The 22,616-nt window shown below is 38.2% G+C and overlaps 1 protein-coding gene across 1 annotated transcript in view; it reads right to left on the bottom strand.

Moving 5' to 3' along the window:
• Positions 1-22,616, bottom strand: part of LOC127436166 (AT-rich interactive domain-containing protein 3B-like) — a 52,836-nt gene that overhangs the window by 13,578 nt on the left and 16,642 nt on the right. Inside the window, exons 3-4 of the mRNA XM_051690159.1 lie at positions 19,235-19,297; positions 17,161-17,233 (exon numbers count right to left, since the gene is read on the bottom strand). Of these exons, the coding sequence (XP_051546119.1) occupies positions 17,161-17,233; positions 19,235-19,297 (136 nt within the window). The remainder of the gene's footprint in view (positions 1-17,160; positions 17,234-19,234; positions 19,298-22,616) is intronic.

Genomic DNA, 22,616 nt, shown 5'->3' with positions numbered 1-22,616 from the left:
CAACCTAGTAAGCAGTGGAAATTGGGCATGCCAAATTGGGGAGAAAAGCATTATATATGTATGTATGTATTAATGTATGTATGTATGTATATATATATATATATATATATATATAAAAAGAGTACCTATGGAAAGTGAGGGGCATTCAAAACAGTAACTATGGGAAGTAATTGGCTTACTGAAACCATAACTATGGGAAAAGATGGGCTTATGAAGACAGTAGCTATGAGAAGTGATGGGTGGATAAAACACTAAATGTGTAGTGATGGGCCAATAAAAACAGCAACTATTGGAAGTGATGGGCCAATCAAAACAGTAAACATGGAAAGTGATGGGTTGAACAAGAGAGTACCTATGGAAAGTGAGGGGCAATCAAAACAGTACCTATGGGAAGTGATGTGCCACACAAAACAGTATACATGGAAAGTGATGGGTAGATCCTAACACTCAATATAGAAAGTGATCAGCCAATCAAATGACTAAATATAGGAAACGATTGGCTGATGAAGACAGTAGCTGTGGGAAGTGATGGGCCAGTCAAGACAGAAACTGTGATGTGGTGGGCCAGTCAAGACAGAAACTGTGATGTGGTGGGCCAGTCAAGACAGAAACTGTGATGTGGTGGGCCAGTCAAGACAGAAACTGTGATGTGGTGGGCCAGTCAAGACAGAAACTGTGAAGTGATGGGCCAATCACAACAGTAAATATGGGAAGTGATTGGCCGATCAAGACAGTAACTGTGTGGAGTGATTGGCCGATCAAGACAGTAACTATGTGAAGTGATGGGCTGAAGTGATGGGCTGAAAGAAAGATGCAAGCAGAAGCCAGTATGTGGCATTAAATGTGCATGTGTATCAGCGCCGGCCACCCCTCCCAGCAGAACAGGATTTGAGAGTTTAATCTGTGAGCAGTAGCAATGAGCCGGCATGTGGATAGGCTAGTGCAATGAAGCTCATTTGGAGGGATTGTGGCCACTAAAACCACACACTTTGTGGAACAGGACAGGAGGGGCTTTGAGCCCCCATGATGCAATGCTCAAATCCTCCACTCACATACCACACTGGGCCTATTCGGGAATAAAACCAATTAATGTATGTGTGTGTGTGTGTGTGTGTGTTTTGTGCAAAGGGGGGTTTAAATGGTCCTGGTGACTTGAGGTCAGGATTATGCCCTAATTTAGCCACTCCAGTAATTAACATGGATTTACATGTGCATAAATGGCCACCTGTGTATAAAACAAATAAATATCATCAACAAATAAACAAACAAGTCTAAAATGCATACTGCATTAAAACACTAATTTTGTGGCTCACACAAGTGTGTAGACATTGTCTACGTGCAGATATGCCTTCTGTGTTTAATTAATGCTATGATTGCTGTCCCTATAAGAAGGGGAAATCAGGTGAGGCACAGGGGGCAAAGGAGGATGAAATCAGGAATGTGTGTGAAGTGTCTTCTCTTTAACACCATGTCCTGATCAGGCATGATTGCAACAGGACATCAAACTCCACATAACTACTATTTTATGGTCGATCGGTGTGGGGTTTTCAAAGGCCAGTGCTATAATACCGATATCTAGAGACCAAGGTGGCTGGTATAATTTAGATATAATGGTAAACTTGTACACAAAATTGCACACCTATTCTACACAATATTTACTCAAAATTCACAAAAAACTAAATTTGATTATCCATTGAGAAAGCAGATAACAATTGTTGGTAGATTTTGTGCACAAGGTGGAACTACCGTTTCTGTTAATCGACAAAGCAGGCACATTTATCGGGTGATGCTGATAATCTCACAATAGCCAAATATTGGCCAATTAATTGACCTGGCTTATAAGACCCTTGCCTAGGAACTGTCTGAGAAAATGTCTAAAAGTTCTCTTCTGAAACACTTACAGCCATAAAGAGTTCATTTATCCAGACATCCCAGTGTAATTTAGAACCCCAGGCCTCCAGGACGAGGCCCAGAACCCCCTGGAGAGTCCATAGCAAGGTCTGCCTTTGAAAAGCAGTTATTTAATGATTGCAATGACATTACTCATTCATCAAACAATCATAGCTCAGATTCAAGTTAAAGGTTAGCACTGGGTCACCGAGCTAGAGATTCAGGTAAAGCTCCTCAAGAAAAAGTGTGGAGCTAAAGCGTCTAGAGAACGACCTTGTGACACGCTCCATAACTGCAAAACCAATTTAGCTGAAATTCAAGTCAAAAGTCATTTGAAGCCTTTCCCAGTTAAAGAGGCTTTGTTATTGATTGATGTATAGTGCTATGTAGTGGTCGAACGATATGGGTTTTTTAAAGGCCGATACCGATATCCAGAGAGCAGCGTGGCCGATATATCTCACAATTTAATAAAGTATATAACAAACATAAAATTACTAAAAAAAATAAATAAAATAACTCTTATTTAGCACTATATTTACTCAATTTCACACAAAACTTTGTAAAAAAGAACCTAACAAAAATAATATTGTATTTTAAATGGTTAGATTGCAGTTCTTCTGATTTCTGTTTAGTCATCAAATTTTAGTAATTTAATTGCACATGAATTTTTTTTTTTAAATATTAGGAAAGAAATAACAGTACACATAGTAATCCAGCAACCATGAATGGCATGTCCACGTTAGCAATTGCATTTACTCAAAAAATACAGAATCAAACCAATTATACCTACAGTGTATAGTGAATAATACATTTACTTATAGCACACGTGAAGCGCTTTTAATTTGAAGTTGCACCAGAGACTATTTAACAGAGACAGGCCACTTGAATGGGAGAAATTAGAATGCACAACTGCAGCAAACAGTCAACTGATGTAGATAGGAAGTCCCGCCTTATCACCAGAGCCAATCACCTTTTAGATACAGACATCGCCTGTCAATCAACTCGAGAACGCGCATGCGCATTAGCTATAAAATCTGGGAAAATTTAATTTTTTAGTGTAATCTGAGGTAAAGCAGCACCATTTATGATACCAGTGTTGTCAGATTTTACTGCTGATTTGTAATATAATCTTGACCAACCGTTTTGGAGATTTTGGTCTTTCCCCATTCAAGTAGATAGAAGCTGCACTGTCATGACTGGAAATAGCCTCCCGAAAGCGTTCCAAACATGGCCAACAGTGGACTGACTTGCTAGAAAGACTTTGGTTGCAATCATGTGCTCGTGGAGATCCAGCGAGCAGCAGCAATCTCCTGACAGTTTAAATGGCCAGGATCGCCTGCTTGGATTGTTGTCATGATCTGTGAATCAGAGGAACTTTTGATCTTGATCCTGAAGTTTCGATTCTGGCAGATAGAATATGCGCTTCAGAGGAAGATATTAGATGTGCACTCGACGGGTAGAAAACACTGGATTTTTGTGAGATGAATTACATCTGTTTAAATGAGATATCTGCATATTTGCAAATGGTATATAATAGAAGTTTTATTGATATTTGCCTTTCATTAGAAATTAAAGTTAAAAGTTACAGGGAACTGTTGAGGAAAGACTGTTAGAATACCTGCTTTAGAGGTAAATGAGTGCTCCACAGGATGCTGGATCTGCTCAAGTTGTGAGATTGGTTTATTACATCTAAGCGAGATATGTGCATATTTGCAGACGGTATATGATATTAGTTTTATTGATATTTGAATGCTCCAGACTAAAAAAATTACTTAGGAGCCACTGGCTCCTAAACTGAAACATTAAGGAGCCAAATGGCTGTTTTTAGTAGCCAAATCACAGATTTTCTCGATTTAGATTGCTGTTCAGAAACAAGATAGAAAGCTGAAGACAGCTGATAACCCATTCATCGAAGGTTTAATAAACCGTATATATAGTTAAGATGATAAGATTGCATTCCTTTTGTCTCATAAATGTTCACACCCCTTTCATAATTTAAACAAATATAAAAGATTTAACTTAGTACTGCTCTTCAGAATCTACATTACAGCATAACATTTTCAATTGTTTTAAAATATTGCCTTTTTGTCTTTACTGTTACCAGATGGCCCAGACACAGAGAGTGCAAATTGAAAGAAATCCCATTTGCAGTTTATTGTGCTACTCCAATCCCAAACAATAATTACCAGAAGAAAAAAAAAAGTGGTACACAATACTGGACTTTTAATTATAAAGAAGCCCGAAATACACATGGGACACTTATTTTGAAATGTCTACACTCCCAGTTGTGAATACACTGACGGCTGATTCGCTGAGAAAGTGAATCTGATTCAAACTGCTAACCTGAGCTCCTGAGTTCAAACCCTCAGTTCTTTTTGGATGATTCATGAAAAAGATCCGGTTCAAAAGAGTCATTTGTTCACGACTCTCTCGCGCTGGGTTTGTTGTTGCGTGCGGTGCAGCGAACTCGTCAGAAACAGAACGGGTGAAAAGCGGTGGAGACACACTGGTGCGCACACTAAAGATGTATTCAATAACTCACAAGATGATATTTGACGAAACTGCATATGAACGCGCACAACCTGACTGTCGCCAATGGTGACTAGATAATAAATTGTCGCAATCAATTATTTTTGGTCACATTTGCGACCATTTTAGTCGCAGTCTGGAGCCCTGTATTTGCCTGTTTATCAATAGACAAGACAGTTAAAAAAAGTTACAGGGAACTGTTGAGGAGAGAGAGGGAGAATGAAACAGGCGAGCGCTTTAACATTATGAGCTCAAACGTGTCTGCTGCTGCTCTGATATGCGAACCGTTTAAATGACACTGTGTTGCACACCGGTCTATTACTGAAGTAACACGATGCACGTAACAACAAAACGAACAAATGCATGCAGGCGATTTTCGGCACCCAAAAAAATTATCGGCCAAACAGCATAATTTATATCCGATGCGATAATTAAAAACGTCAGAATATCGGCCGATTTATCACTCTCAGCGATATTACGACCACTAACGCTTGCTATGGCTTAATGCTGAAGCAATGGACTCCTAATTGATATCATGTTTTTCTTAATTTGTCTCAAAAAACAGGCAAGTCAGATGGAGTTAATGAAACAAAATCAAGTTTGATGTTGTATGAACTCGATGAATGATGTGAAAATGGCAGAAAGCTGATAAAATAAAGACACCATGAAATTACTTGACAAGCAGTTTTCTTTCCTGCACTAATGTATTTTCTATTGAAACAGTAAATTTGGCCTTTGCCTTTTGTTTTTAAATAGTCAATAGGCTTTAGATACTATTTGCTAGCTGGTTGCAGGTGGTATTAGCGGGAGGGACATTCTCATCTACAGAGCATTTGACTGGATAAAAATCTATAAGATGACATTATTTTTGGTCTGTTTTGCTGGAAAACAAAGACTGTGCATTTACAATGCATATACATGCTAAAATGACATTTGTTAAATGTTTACAAGTACACTAGCATTGACTTCAAAAGCTAACAGACATGGACTAAAAGCCATAAACATTTATTTTGATTTCATGGTCTTAAAAAAAAAAAAAAAAAAAGAAAACTTGTAAAAGAGAATTCTGAAGCAAACATCAACTCAAAATGCCAACAAAAACAATAAAAAGACAAAACCAATGAGAACAAAGTTCAGCGAGGACATTACAAATGTATGGAAACAAAAGGAGGATAGTTCCACACTCAATTCCAGAAATGGACAGAAAAATTACTAGAATTAAAAGGTCACTGCTTGGACACTGATAACAGATAAAGGGATAGTTCACCCAAAAATGAAAACCTCCAAGGATTTGGAACAACATGGTTTTAATTTTTCGGTGAACTATCCCATTAAGCTACATACAGCACACAGTTTTTACTTCTACATTTGGGCTCTGGTGTTGCAAACAACTTATCGGCTGACTGCAGCTGAAAATAATTACTGATAAAGTTATATTTAATCACAGCACTTAATTTCATTTCCCCTCCCCCATTTGCTTTGAAAAAAAAAAACCAAATATATTATATATATATATATATATATATATATATATATATATATATATATATATATATATATATATATATATATATATAGGTCAGTCAATCAGATCACTGCCCTAAATATAGAGGAAGCAGCTGCCCACATTAAAAGGCCACTGTTCTATAATGAACCAGTTGGGCACCCTGAAACACCAGTCTGGTGAAGGAAATTCCACGCTCTAGCCTATAGAGTGATTGCCATTTCTACTATAAAGCCTCAGCAGAAAGGAAATGAGGGGGCATACAGGAAGCACATGATCTGACATCCGATGAAAGATTATGGATGATGTTGTGTGGCTAAATCTCATGTTTTGATAAATCAAGAGGTTTCAGTACTGCAGCACAAAATAGATCCAAGATTTTAAACTCTTTAAAGCTGCTAGAAAACACCTAATTAGTGAATCTCACAAATACACACCCAGGTCACTTTTCATCATAGAATCAAGAGAAAATAAACATGAAATTATATTTGGCTTAAAAGAAAAAAGCCTACTGTAGGAATTTTTTGCATTGTGACATTTTCATGAAATGTCACATTACCAGACTCATGTAATGTGCCCATATGTTTTGCTTGAGTAAAATTTGAAGCCTGTTTTGAAAATTAATCCTATTTTAGGTCCATCAAGATTTTTTGCACTACCAAAATTTGATTGAGTGAAATATGCCCGTTTTCGACAGGTTTTGTGACACTCAAATGTTCATTTACGACTACCATGACAACATTAAGATAATAACAAACAGAGTCGTTTTTCATTTTATGTTGGCTATAAGCACTTTCCATTCAGTATAAAATATTCATGCTTCCTCTGACACCCATCTTCTACTCTGCAACTCTAAAAACAGTGTGCATATACATATAGCCGCCTCGGCTCCACGTGAGCTAATTTCAGGTGGGTTAAGGCAGGATTACCTATGCAAAGCCACTTACTTTACTTGCAGAGAAAACTATTATTAAAAGGCATTAATTAAGATTAGTGTTAACTTTATTAACATACATGACACGCAAAACACATTCATGAATTTAGTCACGTTCAAAATCCGAGTCCACATTAAAACTGGGATTTTATATTCTAAATTAAACCTTGAATTCAGTTTTAGGATTTGAAATACTTTAAACAATGTTATGACGTTAAAATGAATAAGACATTGAGATTCTGCACTATTTCTAGGTGACTAATCAAATAAGCACATTTGTCACATTGACCATTGCTCATTGGAACGTTCTTAAATCATGCTGGATTACATAGTGCATGAACTCCACAAGTTTGTGCAAAACCTGATCCAAGAAATTCTGAAATTGTAATTTTTCAATTCAAATTGCTACGCTAATAATATAACTGCTGAAAAAAAAAAATATTAAAATAGAAAAATACAAAATAAAAAGTAGGGATGCTCCGATCAATCGCCACCGATCGGTATCGGACGATATTCACGTCCTATAACTCGATCGGTGACCGGTAATTTGGCCGATCGCATAAACCGATAGCTAATGTCGCAAAAGACGCGCGGCTCCTTTAAGACATCAGCAGCACTGTCATGACATCACAGAGTGTGGGGAATACTGGCAAAGTGTTGTAAGACACTTTAAGACTTGATTCAGTAGTTAAGAATGATGCAGTGGGAGAGGTATGGCAAATATGAAAAGTTTGTGTACTGTACTGTTAATGTGGCATTTCACACGAAACAAGGCAAAGGGAAAACAGCGCGAGCTGTGAAACGGTCCTTATTATCGTTCATGGCGGCAGCTTCTCCGCCGGTCATAGGCATCTCAGTAATAACGCGAGTTACAAGATGTGGTGTAATTCAAACATCTTTATTAAATATCTCGATTAAACGGCATTAAAATAGTAGCACCAGAAACATGCACTGTTTCTCCGCTTTCCTTTCATCTCTTGCCCTCCTGAGAGCGCGCGTGTTCTCCTCATTAAATTTCAAGCAGGATCAAGTGAAAACTATTAATACAATCATCCAACTAAATGAAAAGGTAGAGAAGGAATTTATAAATATAATTTTTTTTTTCAATATTAAGATACCATAATGCATTAAATATAATGCAAAAATAAAATAGAAATAAAATGTGGAACAATAATAATTATATGAACTAATGAAACCAAAAATGTCACTTAAGTTTAATTGCACCTTTGTTTTCAGTTTGACACTAAGCTTTTATCTATCTGAATATACAGTTGTGCTCAAAAGTTTGCATACCCTTGGAGAATTGGTAATATGTATCAAAAATCATTTTTAAAGAAAACATGAGTGAGCAAGCAAAACATTTCTTTTATTTCTTATGGGATTCATATTCAACTGTAGGTTATAACAGAATGGCACAAACATAAAACAAAACATTGCAAAAAAAATAAAAATAAAAATGAAATGACCCCTGTTCAAAAGTCTGCATACCCTTAGTTCTTAATACTGTGTATTGCCCTCTTTAGCATCAATGACAGCATGCAGTCTTTTGTAATAGTTGTCTATGAGGCCCCAAATTCTTGCAGGTGGTATAGCTACCCACTCGTCTTGGCAAAATGCCTCCAGGTCATGCAAAGTCTTTGGTCGTCTTGCATGAACCGCACATTTGAGATCTCCCCAGAGTGGCTCGATGATATTAAGGTCAGGAGACTGTGATGACCACTCCAGAACCTTCACCTTTTTCTGCTGTAACCACTGGAGGGTCAACTTGGCCTTGTGCTTAGGGTCATTGTCGTGCTGGAAAGTCCAAGAGTGTCCCATGTGCAGCTTTCCTGCAGAAGAATGCAAATTGTCTGCCAGTATTTTCTGATAACATGCTGCATTCATCTTGCCATCAATTTTCACAAGATTCCCCGTGCCTTTAGAGCTCACACATCCCCAAAACATCAGTGAGCCACCACCATACTTCACAGTGGGGATGGTATTCTTTTCACTATAGGCCTTGTTGACACCTCTCCAAACATAGCGCTTATGGTTGTGACCATAAAGCTCTATTTTGGTCTCGTCATTCTAAATTACAGTGGGCCAGAAGCTGTGAGGCGTGTCAAGGTGTTGTCAGGCATATTGTAACCGGGCTTTTTTGTGGCATTGGCGCAGTAAAGGCTTCTTTCTGGCAACTCGACCATGCAGCTAATTTTTGTTCAAGTATCGTCGTATTGTGCTCCTTGAAACAACCACACCGTCTTTTTCCAGAGCAGCCTGTATTTCTCCTGAGGTTACCTGTGGGTTTTTCTTTGTAACCCGAACAATTCTTCTGGCAGTTGTGGCTGAAATCTTTCTTGATCTACCTGACCTTGGCTTGGTATCAAGAGAGCCCCGAATTTTCCACTTCTTAATAAGTGATTGAACAGTACTGACTGGCATTTTCAAGGCTTTGGATATATTTTTATATCCTTTTCCATCTTTATAAAGTTCCATTACCTTGTTATGCATGTCTTTTGACAGTTCTTTTCTGCTCCCCATGGCTCAGTATCTAGCCTGCTCAGTGCATCCACGTGAGAGCTAACAAACTCATTGACTGTTTATACACAGACACTAATTGCAATTTAAAAAGCCACAGGTGTGGGAAATTAACCTTTAATTGCCATTTAAACCTGTGTGTGTCACCTTGTGTGTCTGTAACAAGGCCAAACATTCAAGGGTATGTAAACTTTTGATCAGGGCCATTTGGGTGATTTCTGTTATCATTATAATTTAAAAAGGAGCCAAACAACTATGTGATAATAAATGGCTTCATATGATCACTATCCTTAAATAAAAGATGCATGATCAGTCATATTTTCAAAATCAATGCCAAAATTTCACAATTTCTGCCAGGGTATGCAAACTTTACTGTTACTCTAAACTGTAGAGATTTTTTGTTAGCCTATACTTTTTTTTCCCTCCCATTTTCTCCCCAATTTGTAATGCCCAATTCCCAATGCGCTCTAAGTCCTTGTAGTGGCGTAGTGACTCCGGGTGGCGGAGAACGAATCTCAGTCGCCTCTGTCCCCGAGACCGTCAATCCACACATTTTATCATGTGGCTTGTTCAGTGCGTTACCGTAGAGAGATAGCGCATGTGGAGGCCTCACGCTATTCTCTGTGGCATCCAAGCACAACACACCATGTGCCCCACTGAGAGCGAGAACCACATTATTGCGACCAAGAGGAGGTTACCCCATGTGACTCTACCTTCCCTAGCAACCGGGCCAATTTGGTTGCTTAGGAGACCTGGCTGAAGTCACTCAGCACACCCTGGATTTGAACTCGCGACTCCAGGGGTGGTAGTCAGCGTCTTTACCCGCTGAGCTACCCAGGCCCCCAGCCTATACTTGTTTTAAAGTCTTATAAAAAATAAAAATAAAAAGCCTTTTAAAACTTTTTTTGTCGCAAAAATTAGGCAAAGTGATATTACTGGGAAGAGAAAAATGTAATTAGTGGTGACAGTGTGTAGAAAGCTTACATATAGCCAGTTATGACAGAGATCCTGATAAAAGGTGAAATGATCGGGATCGGCCGATCAGGTGACAAGAAATCGGCGATCGTATCGGCTGTAAAAATCCTGATCGGAGCATCCCTAATAAAAAGCATTTCATAAGTGGTCTCAGACCTTTGGATTCCATTGTATCTATTCATCCATCCACCCATGAAGCTATTTGGGTCATAATTCAGCTGGATTTAATGCAACCCAAGCAGGAATTTGCTGTTTGTTTGATTTAGTGCATTTGATTAAGATTTCTACATGTTTACTGGCTTAGTAGGGCCATATTCCTGCAGCCATAAAAACAAACATAGGGCTAAGAGGGTTAAGAGCAAGGCTACATTCCCCTGGGGGACAGTAAACACTGATGTAAAGAGAAAAGGGATAAGGAAAAAGTTTTTTGGGGATCTTCCTGGCTTTCCAACATAAATCTGTACCATAAGGGACAGAGGCGCTCAGGTGGGAAAGGTGCAGCCCACTTCAAACCCCAGAGGAAGAGAAGCCACCAGGATGTCATAAACATGCTTGAGGAGAGTAACAAGCCTCAGGAGTGACAAAACAAATGCTGCAAACAGGACGTGCCACACTTATGAACTCGCACAATAGAGGCCATGCACACACATAACCTCCGCCCTGTTGACTATTGGAAATTGAGAAGCAATTTCGCTGCAGCTGTTGGGTATGTCTACAATAAATGTAAATAGTAAATGTTCTTCGTCTTAATCCATGGCAGTTATTTGTGCCCAATGATAAGGGACTAAGCGAATAAGCTTGTTAAATAATTCAATACAGCATCACTTGATGACTAAGGTTCCATTCATACCAAACTCTTTTTGTTTCATTATAAACATGCGCTAGATGGACATCTTGGACCGTTGTGCCATGTCTCGCGCAAGTGCCACTTAAGACATTGTGTCAAGTTAAAAAGAACTCTTAAAAATGTATCGAGGCACCTGTGTTCTTTTCTATTTGGTGTGCTGTGTCTAGCTTTTTTTTTTTATGCAAAAATGGGTTTGATCCCTAAGAACCTCATTTAACAGAAATAGAACAATTCCTGTGTACAATGTGGATATTTAGAGCTTGGGACTTTATTACATGGCTCTGTGGAATACTTGATTCCGATTGTCCAATCTTGAAAATTTTTGTACAATAATCACTAAATTGTAAGATTGACCGTTTTCCCAGCCAACCTGATTTCCTAAAGAGCTTTGATAATTTCACGTGTCTTGAATCACTCTGCAGTGCCTTTCTTCTCACATTACAAAAATTATTCAATATAATAAACAAAAATCAATATTTCATTTCCATGCATTTATTTAGTAAGTAGGTGTGTAATAAGCTGTGTCTATCACCCTTCAGAGAGATATAAAACGGTCCTGATCACCCAGTTGGGGTTTATTTTGCAGTAATGTCCTGCTGAATGTACATTTTTCCTTACTTAAAACATACAATTCCAGCTATAAAATCTAATTGGCAGGATCACATTTGAACATGGCCAACACATGCACATTATATTTGTTCTATACTAATGTGCTAAATTGATACAAACTATGAAAATGGATGGCATTTGAATTGTTATTGTGCTTCTTATTTTTTTAAATAATGCATTTAAATATTGCTGCCGTTTTTTAAAAACAAGTCACATTGAGGCCATAGTGATTGTCCTACTGTTTTACCGATTTGCTTTAATAACATTTCAACAGAGCACAGGGCTGCACAATTTACTGAATAAGTAATCGAGATTACAATTAAATTTGTAAATTGTTGTATCCCACTTAAGTCTAACCATGTTGTGTCAAAATGTTCAATTTAGAATTATTTTTATTTTTTATTGCAGCAGCAGCAGCTGACCATTGTAACCATATCACAGACATGTCTGTTGCCAGATAAGTGTATAATTTATTAAAAATGTAAATTAATTTTCTTGCTGCTAATAGGGTCAATGTGAAGTCTTGATTTACTGATATTCTGTATAAAACAGCTATATAAAGTAACTGTACACAGTTTGAGCTTGTTTTGGATGTGCAGCCATCCAGATGCCCCACACAAATTGAAGTACTTTAATGTCAATTCTATTAATTTAAAATGAATCACAATTACAATATTAAGGGAAATCATCAACAATTATGCTTTTTGTCAATCAAGCAGCCCTAATAGAGCAAAGAGGGAGTTTTACATTGCTCCATATACACAACACTAAACTGAGCAAGACCTTCTCAAATCAACTTTGTTAATTTCAAAACCTAGTTACTGTGTGCACAAATTCTCTAGCCGTTTTTATGCATTCCAATAATTTGTTATACCCCCTCTCTCTTTCTCTACTCATCTTGTCATAATTTCCTCTCATCCACACAATCCCTTCCTATTCTTTTTTCCCCTTGCTTTCTTACATCCCGCTGTTATTCACCGGTCACTCCATTGTCTTTACTTTTCTACTGTCTGTCATTCTTCTTATATCGAAGGTGGGGCCCTGAGTTTTAGGGTCTCATTAATCTCCGGGAGAGAAACAGAGGCCCCTTAATCCACCTCAACCGCACTCTGATCCCACTAGTCCCCAGGCAAGATGCCCCCCCAATCTGCCCTCAAAACAACACACACACTGAACATCCTTCACAAAACTGCCCTGCAGCCACTGCTTATGTCCTCCTCCCATATTATCAAGTTTCAGGGGCTCTGATGTGGACAATACACAGGGTAAGGGCTGACTTTTATAGGTGTGTGTGTGTGTGTAAAGTTAGAAGGATGAAAGCAAAAAAATATACTGCAGATTTCTTTGGGGAAAAAGGCAAATATTGGTCTTTAGACAATAACTTTACTATGCATATAAAATGCGCAGAAATGTGAACAAGGCAACAGTCGCAAATAGGGTTGGGAATCAGCAATACAATATTATATCGATATCTGGGTTACGATAAGATAATATTGTGATTCTTTGTTTAGGGTACTGCAATTTAAAACTGTGATATACACTCACTGAGAAGTTTATTAGGAACACTATGGTCCTAATAAAGTGCCCGATGTGGTCTTCAGCTGTTGTAGCCCATCCGCCTCAAGGTTTGAAGTGTTGTGCATTCTGAGATGCTATACTGCTCACTACATTTGTACAGAGTGGTCATCTGATTTACCGTATTTCTGTCAGCTCGATCCAATCTGGCCATTTTCCGTTGACCTCTCTCATCAACAAGGCATTTCTGTCCACAGAACTGCCGCTCACAGGATGTTTTTTGTTTCTGGCACCATTTTGAGTCAATTCTAGAGACTGTTGTCCATGAAAATCCCAGGAGATCAGCAGTTACAGAAATTCAACAATCATGCCACAGTTGAAATCACTAAGATCAAATTTTTTCCCATTCTGATGGTTGATGGCATTAACTAATGCTCCTGACCCATATCTGCATGATTTCATGCACTGCATTGCAAAGTTCTCTGCTGTTTAATTGTTCAGATAAATTCATCTCAGTTAATATTAAATTCATTCTCAAACTCGCCACGTTTATTGCAGCTGAACTATCTCATCAAATAGTTAGACACAGTGCCTACACATAACTGTAAAGTGTTCACTGAATGCAGACAGGGTTTCGTCTTCGTGCGATTCAGCATTAGGACAATCATTGCCAGGTGAAGCAATTGATAAGAGCGACACACACACACACACACACACACACACACACACACACACACACACATTAAGGTGTTTATTAAGATTAATCCCTCGCTCTGTATGCCAAATGTCTTCACAGTTATCCTTCTTTGTGCCACACAACTTGTTTTATTCATTTATAAGTGGTACCATGCAGCTGATCAGTTGGGCACTGGTGGTCCACACTGCACTTGAGAATCAGCTGGCATTCACAGTTAGGGTGACCAGACGTCACTTTAAAACCGAGGACATCCTGATATTACAAGTCATGTACTGCGTCATGGTGGACTTACAGTTGGGACACTTTTTGTCCTAATAATTAGTCTAAGGCAGCTATAGTTTGATTGCTTTAAATAAGCGTTTTAAATTGACTGTTTCGTGCATTTTTTAAATGAGAAATCAAAGAGTAAGGAAAGAATCAGTTTATTTTCATTTTCACATATTGCAGTGCAATGAACAAAGCAAGCTGTCTGATAAATCTGACTATTTGATGAAAGAGATAGCTCAGCTGCAATAAACATGGCGAGTTTTGGAGAGTAAATGGTAAAGAATCTAATAATAAATGTGCACTCAGTATTTCTAATCCAATACACTTTTTGTCAAATTCTGCAAATACCTTCTCACAGTCTGCTAGCTGTCCGTTCTGTGGGTGGGCTGAAAAAAAAAAAAATCTAGTATTTGTACAAAGCCCTGCCTCTGTAAATGGGACAAAAACAAAGTGGATTGGACCAATCCACACAACACTACTCCAGCCAATCAGCAACAGGGGGTGCTTCTTGCACGTGAACAGGATGGGGGGTGGGGGCAGAGCGAGAAGGAAATTCATTAGAAGAGTAATAGCAAATCTGGGTGATGCGAACCTTCTAAACTCCAAGGAGGACAAATGGCTGAGAAACAGACCAAGAGAAAAAGGTCAGATGAATATAAACTAAAAAAGTCGAGGGCGGAGCTTCCAAAGGAGCACTGAATGGAGGGGTGTGTTTGTTTTGGTAGTTGAGTTCGAATATCAAGTGTTTCTCAGGAATCGCTGAGTGCACCTTCAACTGAAACAGATTTATCTGAACAGTTAAACAGCAGAGAACTTTTATTCTGTCTCACAGCATTGAGAAAGACGACGGTGCAGGTTGATCAATCAGAAGAAAGGGGCATTTCAGGCCCTCCCAGATGTGCGAATCAAATATTCAAGCCATATATTCGTGAAATCAAAAAATCAAAACGCACAGTGTCCCATACCTATTTAAAAAAATAAAAATAACTTATGCATTAAATCGAAATTACGAAAGACGAGTCATTATTTGTTTTTTAATATTGGTATAATTGGTTTAATATTTAATAAATAAGTCGTTTTTTGTTTTCCCAATTTTGAATTCGTAATTGAATATGAAATGAACGAATGATAAACGGATTATGGAGTGGTTTATTGCAATTCTTTGAAATACCGATTTTCCCCCCAACTCTAGTCACAAATACAGACGCTACACAGATAAAGTGTACTGACTCTTCAGCGAGTTGGAATGAAGTGAAAATAAATGAGATATTAGCAAGCTAAGAGCTGTCACTGATAACATGTGGGCAAAGCCTCTTCAGACCAACACCATACAACAGAATCATCCAAACAGTAATAGCCTTGTTGCTTTTTAAAGCTTTAACGTGCAAGAATAAAAATAGGCCTTGTAATCAGTGCAAACCATGATACTTGTGGTCACAAGTTAAATGTCATGATTAAAATAGTTCTCTGAATTCTGAGACGCAAAACAATCAAGAAGATAAGAGAAACCACCCACAGAGTACTTTTTATCAGATGGGTCACAGTGTAAAAGGCTGAAAACACTTTCAGGACAAACACTTTAAAGGGTTAGTTTGGCAAAATAAAAATCGTCAACATTTACTCATGTTGTTCCAAACCTTATGTGGCACACAAAAAAGATGTTAGGCAGAATGTTGGCCTCAGTCACTATTCAATTTCATTCAATTTTTTTGTTCCAATGAAAGAGAATGGTGACTCCTTTTGCATTTCATTGAAGAAATAAAGTCATATGATACATCACAGAATTTAAATTTTTTTGGGTGAACTATTCCTTCAAATAACACCAGCCCAGCTCCCTTATAAACTCAGCCCAATCTGTCCATTCAAACGTCACCCACAAAAAAAACATCATTAATCATGTGCCATGAGGACCTCGGTGATGGACATTTGGCAAGATCACACTTTTTTCCATCCCCCCACCTATTATGAAGCCTCAACTGACAACTCCACTTACACACACTAGTAGGTGGTATGGGGGGTTTGATGGTAGACCAACACAAACAGCTCTCCATCTGGTTGAGTTTAAACCCCTTGGTATGAGGTTAATAGCCCTGTCAAGCTGTGTGGTTGAGAGCTTAGTCTTAGTCGGAGTAGGCCGTCAGGCCCATCTTTCTGTCACAGTATGCAAATCTGAGACCAGGGACATATGATTCCACTTAACTAAAAGGGACCGTCAAGGTTTAGGTGTCCTATGAAATCGCTCATCGCCAAATAGTGAAGCTAAAGTGGACATTTATTTATATTTTTATTCATTTTTATCTCCTTTTCTCCCAATTTGGAATGCTCAATTCCCACTACTTAGTAGGTCCTCATGGTGGCACGGTTACTCACCTCAATCTGGGTGGCAGAGAACAAGTCTCAGTTGCCTCCGCTTCTGAGACAGTCAATCCGCGCATCTTATCACGTGGCTCATCGTGCATGACACCGCGGAGACTTACAGCACATGGAGGCTCATGCTACTCTCCACGATCCACGCACAAATTACCACACACTCCATTGAGAGCGAGAACCACTAATCGTGACCACAAGGAGGTTACCCCATGTGACTGTACCCTCTCTAGCAACCGGGCCAATTTGGTTGCTTGGGAGACCTGGCTGGAGTCAATCAGCACACCCTGGATTCAAACTCGTGACTCCAGGGGCGGTAGTCAGCGTCAATACTCGCTGAGCTACCCAGGCCCCCGAAGCTAAAGTGGACTTAAATTATTTGTACGGACACTTGTCCCAGAAAGATTCGCTCCAGTAGTAGTTCCCTTAGGGGAGGAGGTATTCTGAAAATTCACATTGAAGGCAATTTCAAAGAAGTTTGGAATAGGATTAATAACTGGCTGTCCTACCTCTTTTCTGCATGTACGCAAATAGGTCATCCAGAAACTCCTTCCGTTTTGGGTCATTGTCCAATTCATAAAGCTGAAAAGGAAAATTCTGAACAATTAATTAACGTTCATCATTGTGAAATCCTAACAGAAACTTGTGATGTCAACATTTTGTAGACACATTTGAAAACTAATGTTTCAGTGGACAATTTTGCATCCATCTGCACCGTTTTTCAATTGTTAACATGCACTTGATGGATGTCTTTTACCACTGCTCCATATCTCACTGTTTTTTCCCCTGCATTTTGAACACAAGTGCATTTTTTTAAAATGCTGTAGCAAGTTAAAAGAACTTCAACTTTCAATAACGCGTATTGGAGATACCTGCGTTCTGTTCTATTTGATGCACTGCGTCTTTTTAATAGCAAGAACGTGTTCAGTCTGACTGGCTCCTTACACAGTAAAATTTTTCGTAATCACTTTTTTGTCTTGTTTTTTTTAAGTAAAAATATCTAAACATTCTTAAAACTAAATACATTTACTTGAGAAGCAAAAATGCATAAGACGGTAATACTTGTTTTCTCAGAATACATCTTTAATTACATTTATTTTTCTTACCCTATTGGCAACTCGTTTTTTCTTGTTTTAAAGGAATATTCTGGGTCCAATACAGGTTAAGCTTAATCGACAGAATTTGTGGCATAATATACTACCCCTCCTTTTCTTAAAAAAAAAAAAAAAAAAAGAAGCAAAAATCTGGATTCCAGTGAGGCACTACATTGGAAGTGAATGGGGGCCAATTTGTAAACTTTAAAATACTCACCATTTCAAAAGTATCGACACAAGCCATAAACAATACGTGTGTTAACAATTTTAGTGTGATAAAATCACTTAGCCTTTTCTGTGTAAAGTTGTATCCAATTTTACAACTTTGTCGCATTGACCATGTAATGTCAACAAACACTAAAACCTTCAAATGACTGTAAAAATGGCCATTTAAACTCAAATAATACATGAGTTTTATTAGAATAATTTAAGTACTTTTATACATTAAAAAGCTTCACATTTCTGCCTTAAAACCCTCAAAAAAATAGCCCCATTGACTTCCATTGTAAGTGCCTCACTGTAATACAGATTTGTTTCTTTTTTTTTTTTTTTTTAAGAAAAGGTCAAATTATTTTTGTAGTAATCAAAATTATGCCACAAATGCTGTTAAACTAAACTTGCATTGAACCCGGAATATTCCTTTAAGTACAAACCTCTCTCTTTTTTTTTAATCCCCCTTTTCTGCCCAATTTAGATTGCCCAATTCTCACTACTTAGTAGGTTCTCGTGGTGGCACGGTTACTCACCTCAATCCGGGTGGCGGAGAACAAGTCTCAGTTGCCTCCACTTCTGAGAGAGTCAATCCACGCATTTTATCACGTGGCTCATTGTGCATGACACCGCGGAGACTCACAGCATGTGGAGGCTCATGCTATTCTCCGCGATCCACGCACAACTTACCACGTGCCCCACTGAGAGCGAGAACCACTAATCGCGACCATGAGGAGGTTGCCCCATGTGACTCTACCCTCCCTAGCAACCGGGCCAATTTGGTTCGAACTCGCAACTCCAGGAGTGGTAATCAGCGTCAATACTCGCTGAGCTACCCAGGCCCCCACAAGTACAAACCTCTCTCAATTTTGTCTGAGTATGCTTAAAACAAGACAAACCAATTTGCCAATAGGATAAATAAAAAAAAAAAATAAAAAAAACTTCATTCAAGATGTATTCTCAGAAAACAAAAAAGGTTAAATGTATCTTACTTTAAGGACTTTTTGATATTGCTACTGGATAAAAATTAAAAAAAATACTGATGAAGAAAATGATTTTTTGGAATGTATATTTTGGAATATACAACAAAAGGTGTATATTTCACAACAATTTACACAAATTTCCCAAAATACAGAATCTCTCTTTAATCAACGCATTTTGTAACATTATTTGAATGCACACAGGTCTTCCTTCACTTGCTGCTCAGCAGAACTGTGTTAGTGTGTCACTGACAAAATGTGTAATGACTAAATAGCCGAAGCTCAGATCCAATGTTTACCTTGGCAAAGTCTCTAGAGGCCTCTCCTCGGCTTCTCCCTCCATCGCCTTCATCATTCCCATTCTACGAGAAAAGAGAGCCAATTAGCAAAAAACAAACAAACAAAAAAAGTGATGGGGAGGGATGGCATGTGGGCACAAGCTACTGTTTGAGAGGACATGTTTGAAAGTTATTGGGTGTCTGGAGTTAAGACATGCAAGCAGGCTCCTCTCCATGTTAGAAGGGCCTTCTTTAAGGCTAATCTTTGAACTCCAAGGGGCTTCCTTGTGCTAATTTAAAGGGGTATAAATGTAAAAAATGTAGCTAGTTATGCTTATAGTTACGCTAACGTAAAAGGACATGCTAAAGCATAAGGATGTCAAAAGTACCGGTTCTTCTGTATCAAGTTTAATACATATAAAACAAAAGTCTTTATGCAGCATCGGTAGTACCGATTCAATTTGTTACCCTAGAACTGTCTTGACTGACAGACTATGACAGTAATTTCAGTCATTTTACTTTTAAATTTGATTATTTTTTTCAATTTCTGAATGTTCACTTGAATGCTTGAAGCACTGTTTACCTAACTGAGAGATACTTGCCCTGGGGCAATCAGTTTTAGCGTCTTACCCAGGGCCGTGACTACAAAACAGTTATAAAATCTAATAGTCCCCCTGTGCACATGCAATGTGCTTGATTACAGGTTTTCAACCATGGCTGCAATGTTCATTTATACAGAGTCTGAAAGGAAAAAGGCAGAGTAGCAATAAAGCAGTTTTACAGGGCTCATCCACCGTCCCACTCTTTAATATGCTAAGTGAATCACAGCTGGGGTGAGAGCGGTCTACAGGCTGGTCCTCTTCACATTTACAGCAAACACACACCAGCTGGGCCAAGAAGAGGGAACTCGGCAGGGGATCAACTGTGGTGGGCATACATGCTGTGTGGTATTGTGATGTTGGAGTCTGGGTCAGTGTGTGCGAGTGAATGCGGCAATGAGCGTCTACTGTTTAACCTTGAGGCTCCTCGTTATAAGAATACAAAAATAACATGCTTATGCTTCAAGGAATAGTTAGCCCAAAAATGAAAATGCTCATCATTTACTCAGTCATGCCATCCCAGATGTGTGACTTACTTTCTTCTGCTGAACACAAACGAAGATTTTTAGAAGAATATTTCAGCTCTGTAGGTCCAAACAATTCAAGTGAAAGGTGGCCAGAACTTTGAAGGTCCAAAAAGCATATAAAAAGCACATACAAGTAAACCATAAGACTCAAGTGGTTAAATATACATCTTTAAAATAATTTGCCCTATCAAGAAAAATATGAACATATATTCAATATTTAGAAATGCCACCAAATTGCATTTGTCGGTAGATCCTATATTGCCTAGATTAAGAAACGATAACATATTAAGTAGCCAGGTGTGAATATCTGTATGAAATATTGGTCAAATCGATTACTGGTCTCTAATTTACATTAAATAAAATAATTCTGATAAAATCTCTATACAAGGATAATATAACAGCTAAAGCCGATCCCTACAAACTTTGTTCAGAACTTGTTCTAAGCCAAAAGGAATGACATACGATCCAAACGCAAAACATTACCCTACAACGAAGACACTTACGAACTGTGCAAGCTGTTATAAGGCTTACAGGTCAGGCTTTGGCCTTACTAATCATATTACGGGAGGATTGATTGGTTAGTGGCCAAATTAGCTGAGAAGCGGAAGCAGATGACCATCTGGGTCACAGAGAGGAAATAAAAGCCCCTTCCCCGATATTAATTCAACTAAAACCACAAACCTAGCTGAACATCTCAAATAATTACTTGGGTTGAAGGAACAAACACAGGGTTTTATATTCAGCTCTGTGGCTTTAGATTTTAGTAAATATCATGTATATGGGCAGAACTGTATCTGGCACACACAACAACCAGTAAAGCCTTGCAAGATAAGCAGAATGAAGCTTTCTAATGTAAACGCAGCCCTATCAATCCTGACATTGAGACCCTGAAGGTGATACTCTAATGTGAATACAATCCAGCATTGAGAAATAAGTGTGGTGAAAGACATTACATCAACAGGCACCAATGCTATAACAGGGTGGGCTTTTTCAAAGTGCTATCAACACCTAGATGGGATTCTTCTACTGAGATGAAACAGTAACCTTGTCTATCAAACAGACCTCTCTGGGTGTCAATGTAAATATACCAGTGTACTGACAGGAATGGGTAGTAATTGGATTGATGAGTTAGAGATCATGCTGTACAGACAATTTCGCCTTTTAAGCAAATCACAATGCATTTCTACATATAAACATAATCGGTTTAGAGATTAACTGATATTTGATATATTATGACCGATACAATACTGATTCTTTAAGTGTCCGATAATCAATATGCCAAACTGATTTTTAATTACCATTTAATGTCTGCTTTCAAACACAGTAATAACCAAATTATTCATCACATACTAATGCAGATGAACAGTCTGCTTTACAAGACCTAATATTGTGCATAGTGTAAAAAAGTGAAAGTGTCAATTTTGGTTAGGTGAAAATTATTTTTATTGGTCTAAATCTGTTGGAGCACCCAGGTTGACTGACTTTGCTTCAAAAACCATTAATTTACAATAAACATAAAAAATGAAGGGAAGAAATATGCAGATCAACGTTCCCTTTTAGGGATGAGAAAACCTATGTCCAGGCTCCATACGGCCATTCGATTTCCAACAGCGTCGCAGCTGCTCATGGGCAACACCATTGAAATCCACCTAAAAAGCACCACAGGGGAGGGTTTGAAATCTTAAATCCAAATCAAATAACTGGGCGTGCGCTGCCAAAAGTCATGGTATCTTTTATTCGGCTCCTTGCTGTGTGTGTTTGGGGATGGGGAGAGAGTAGATTGAGTACTTTTATCCCTGGGAATTTGTAATGGATCCATTAAGAGCAATTCATGGCAGAATGCCATGCTACGGCAAGTGATATTTTAAGGTGTGCAGTTAGCCGCTCCTGGAGTCTTCCACAATAAACTGATACAGTAAAAGAGTTGTGAAGTTTGTGTGATTGTGGGAAAAGTCTGTAAAATATGCAGTCTGTACAAATGTATTATAAAAGCAGTAGTTCTCAACTCATGAGAAAAAACTGGTCACAGTTCTGAGTGTCGCGAAAACAATGCTATATGCAAATAATTAAAAAAACTAACCATATAACGATACATAGATATGAAAGCAAATTAAATACACTGGCAGCCAAAAGTTTGGAATAATGTACAGATTTTGCACTTATGGAAAGAAATTGGTACTTTTATTCACCAAAGTGGCATTCAACTGATCACAATCTGTCAGGACATTAATAACGTGAAAAATTACTATTACAATTTGAAAAAAATGTTCAGAACTT

This window comes from Myxocyprinus asiaticus, chromosome 46 (assembly GCF_019703515.2).
Source record: "Myxocyprinus asiaticus isolate MX2 ecotype Aquarium Trade chromosome 46, UBuf_Myxa_2, whole genome shotgun sequence".
In the NCBI taxonomy this organism is placed as follows: domain Eukaryota; kingdom Metazoa; phylum Chordata; class Actinopteri; order Cypriniformes; family Catostomidae; genus Myxocyprinus; species Myxocyprinus asiaticus.
The sequence above is the reverse complement of the archived record's forward strand: the minus strand, read 5'-3'. Positions and strand labels throughout refer to the sequence as shown.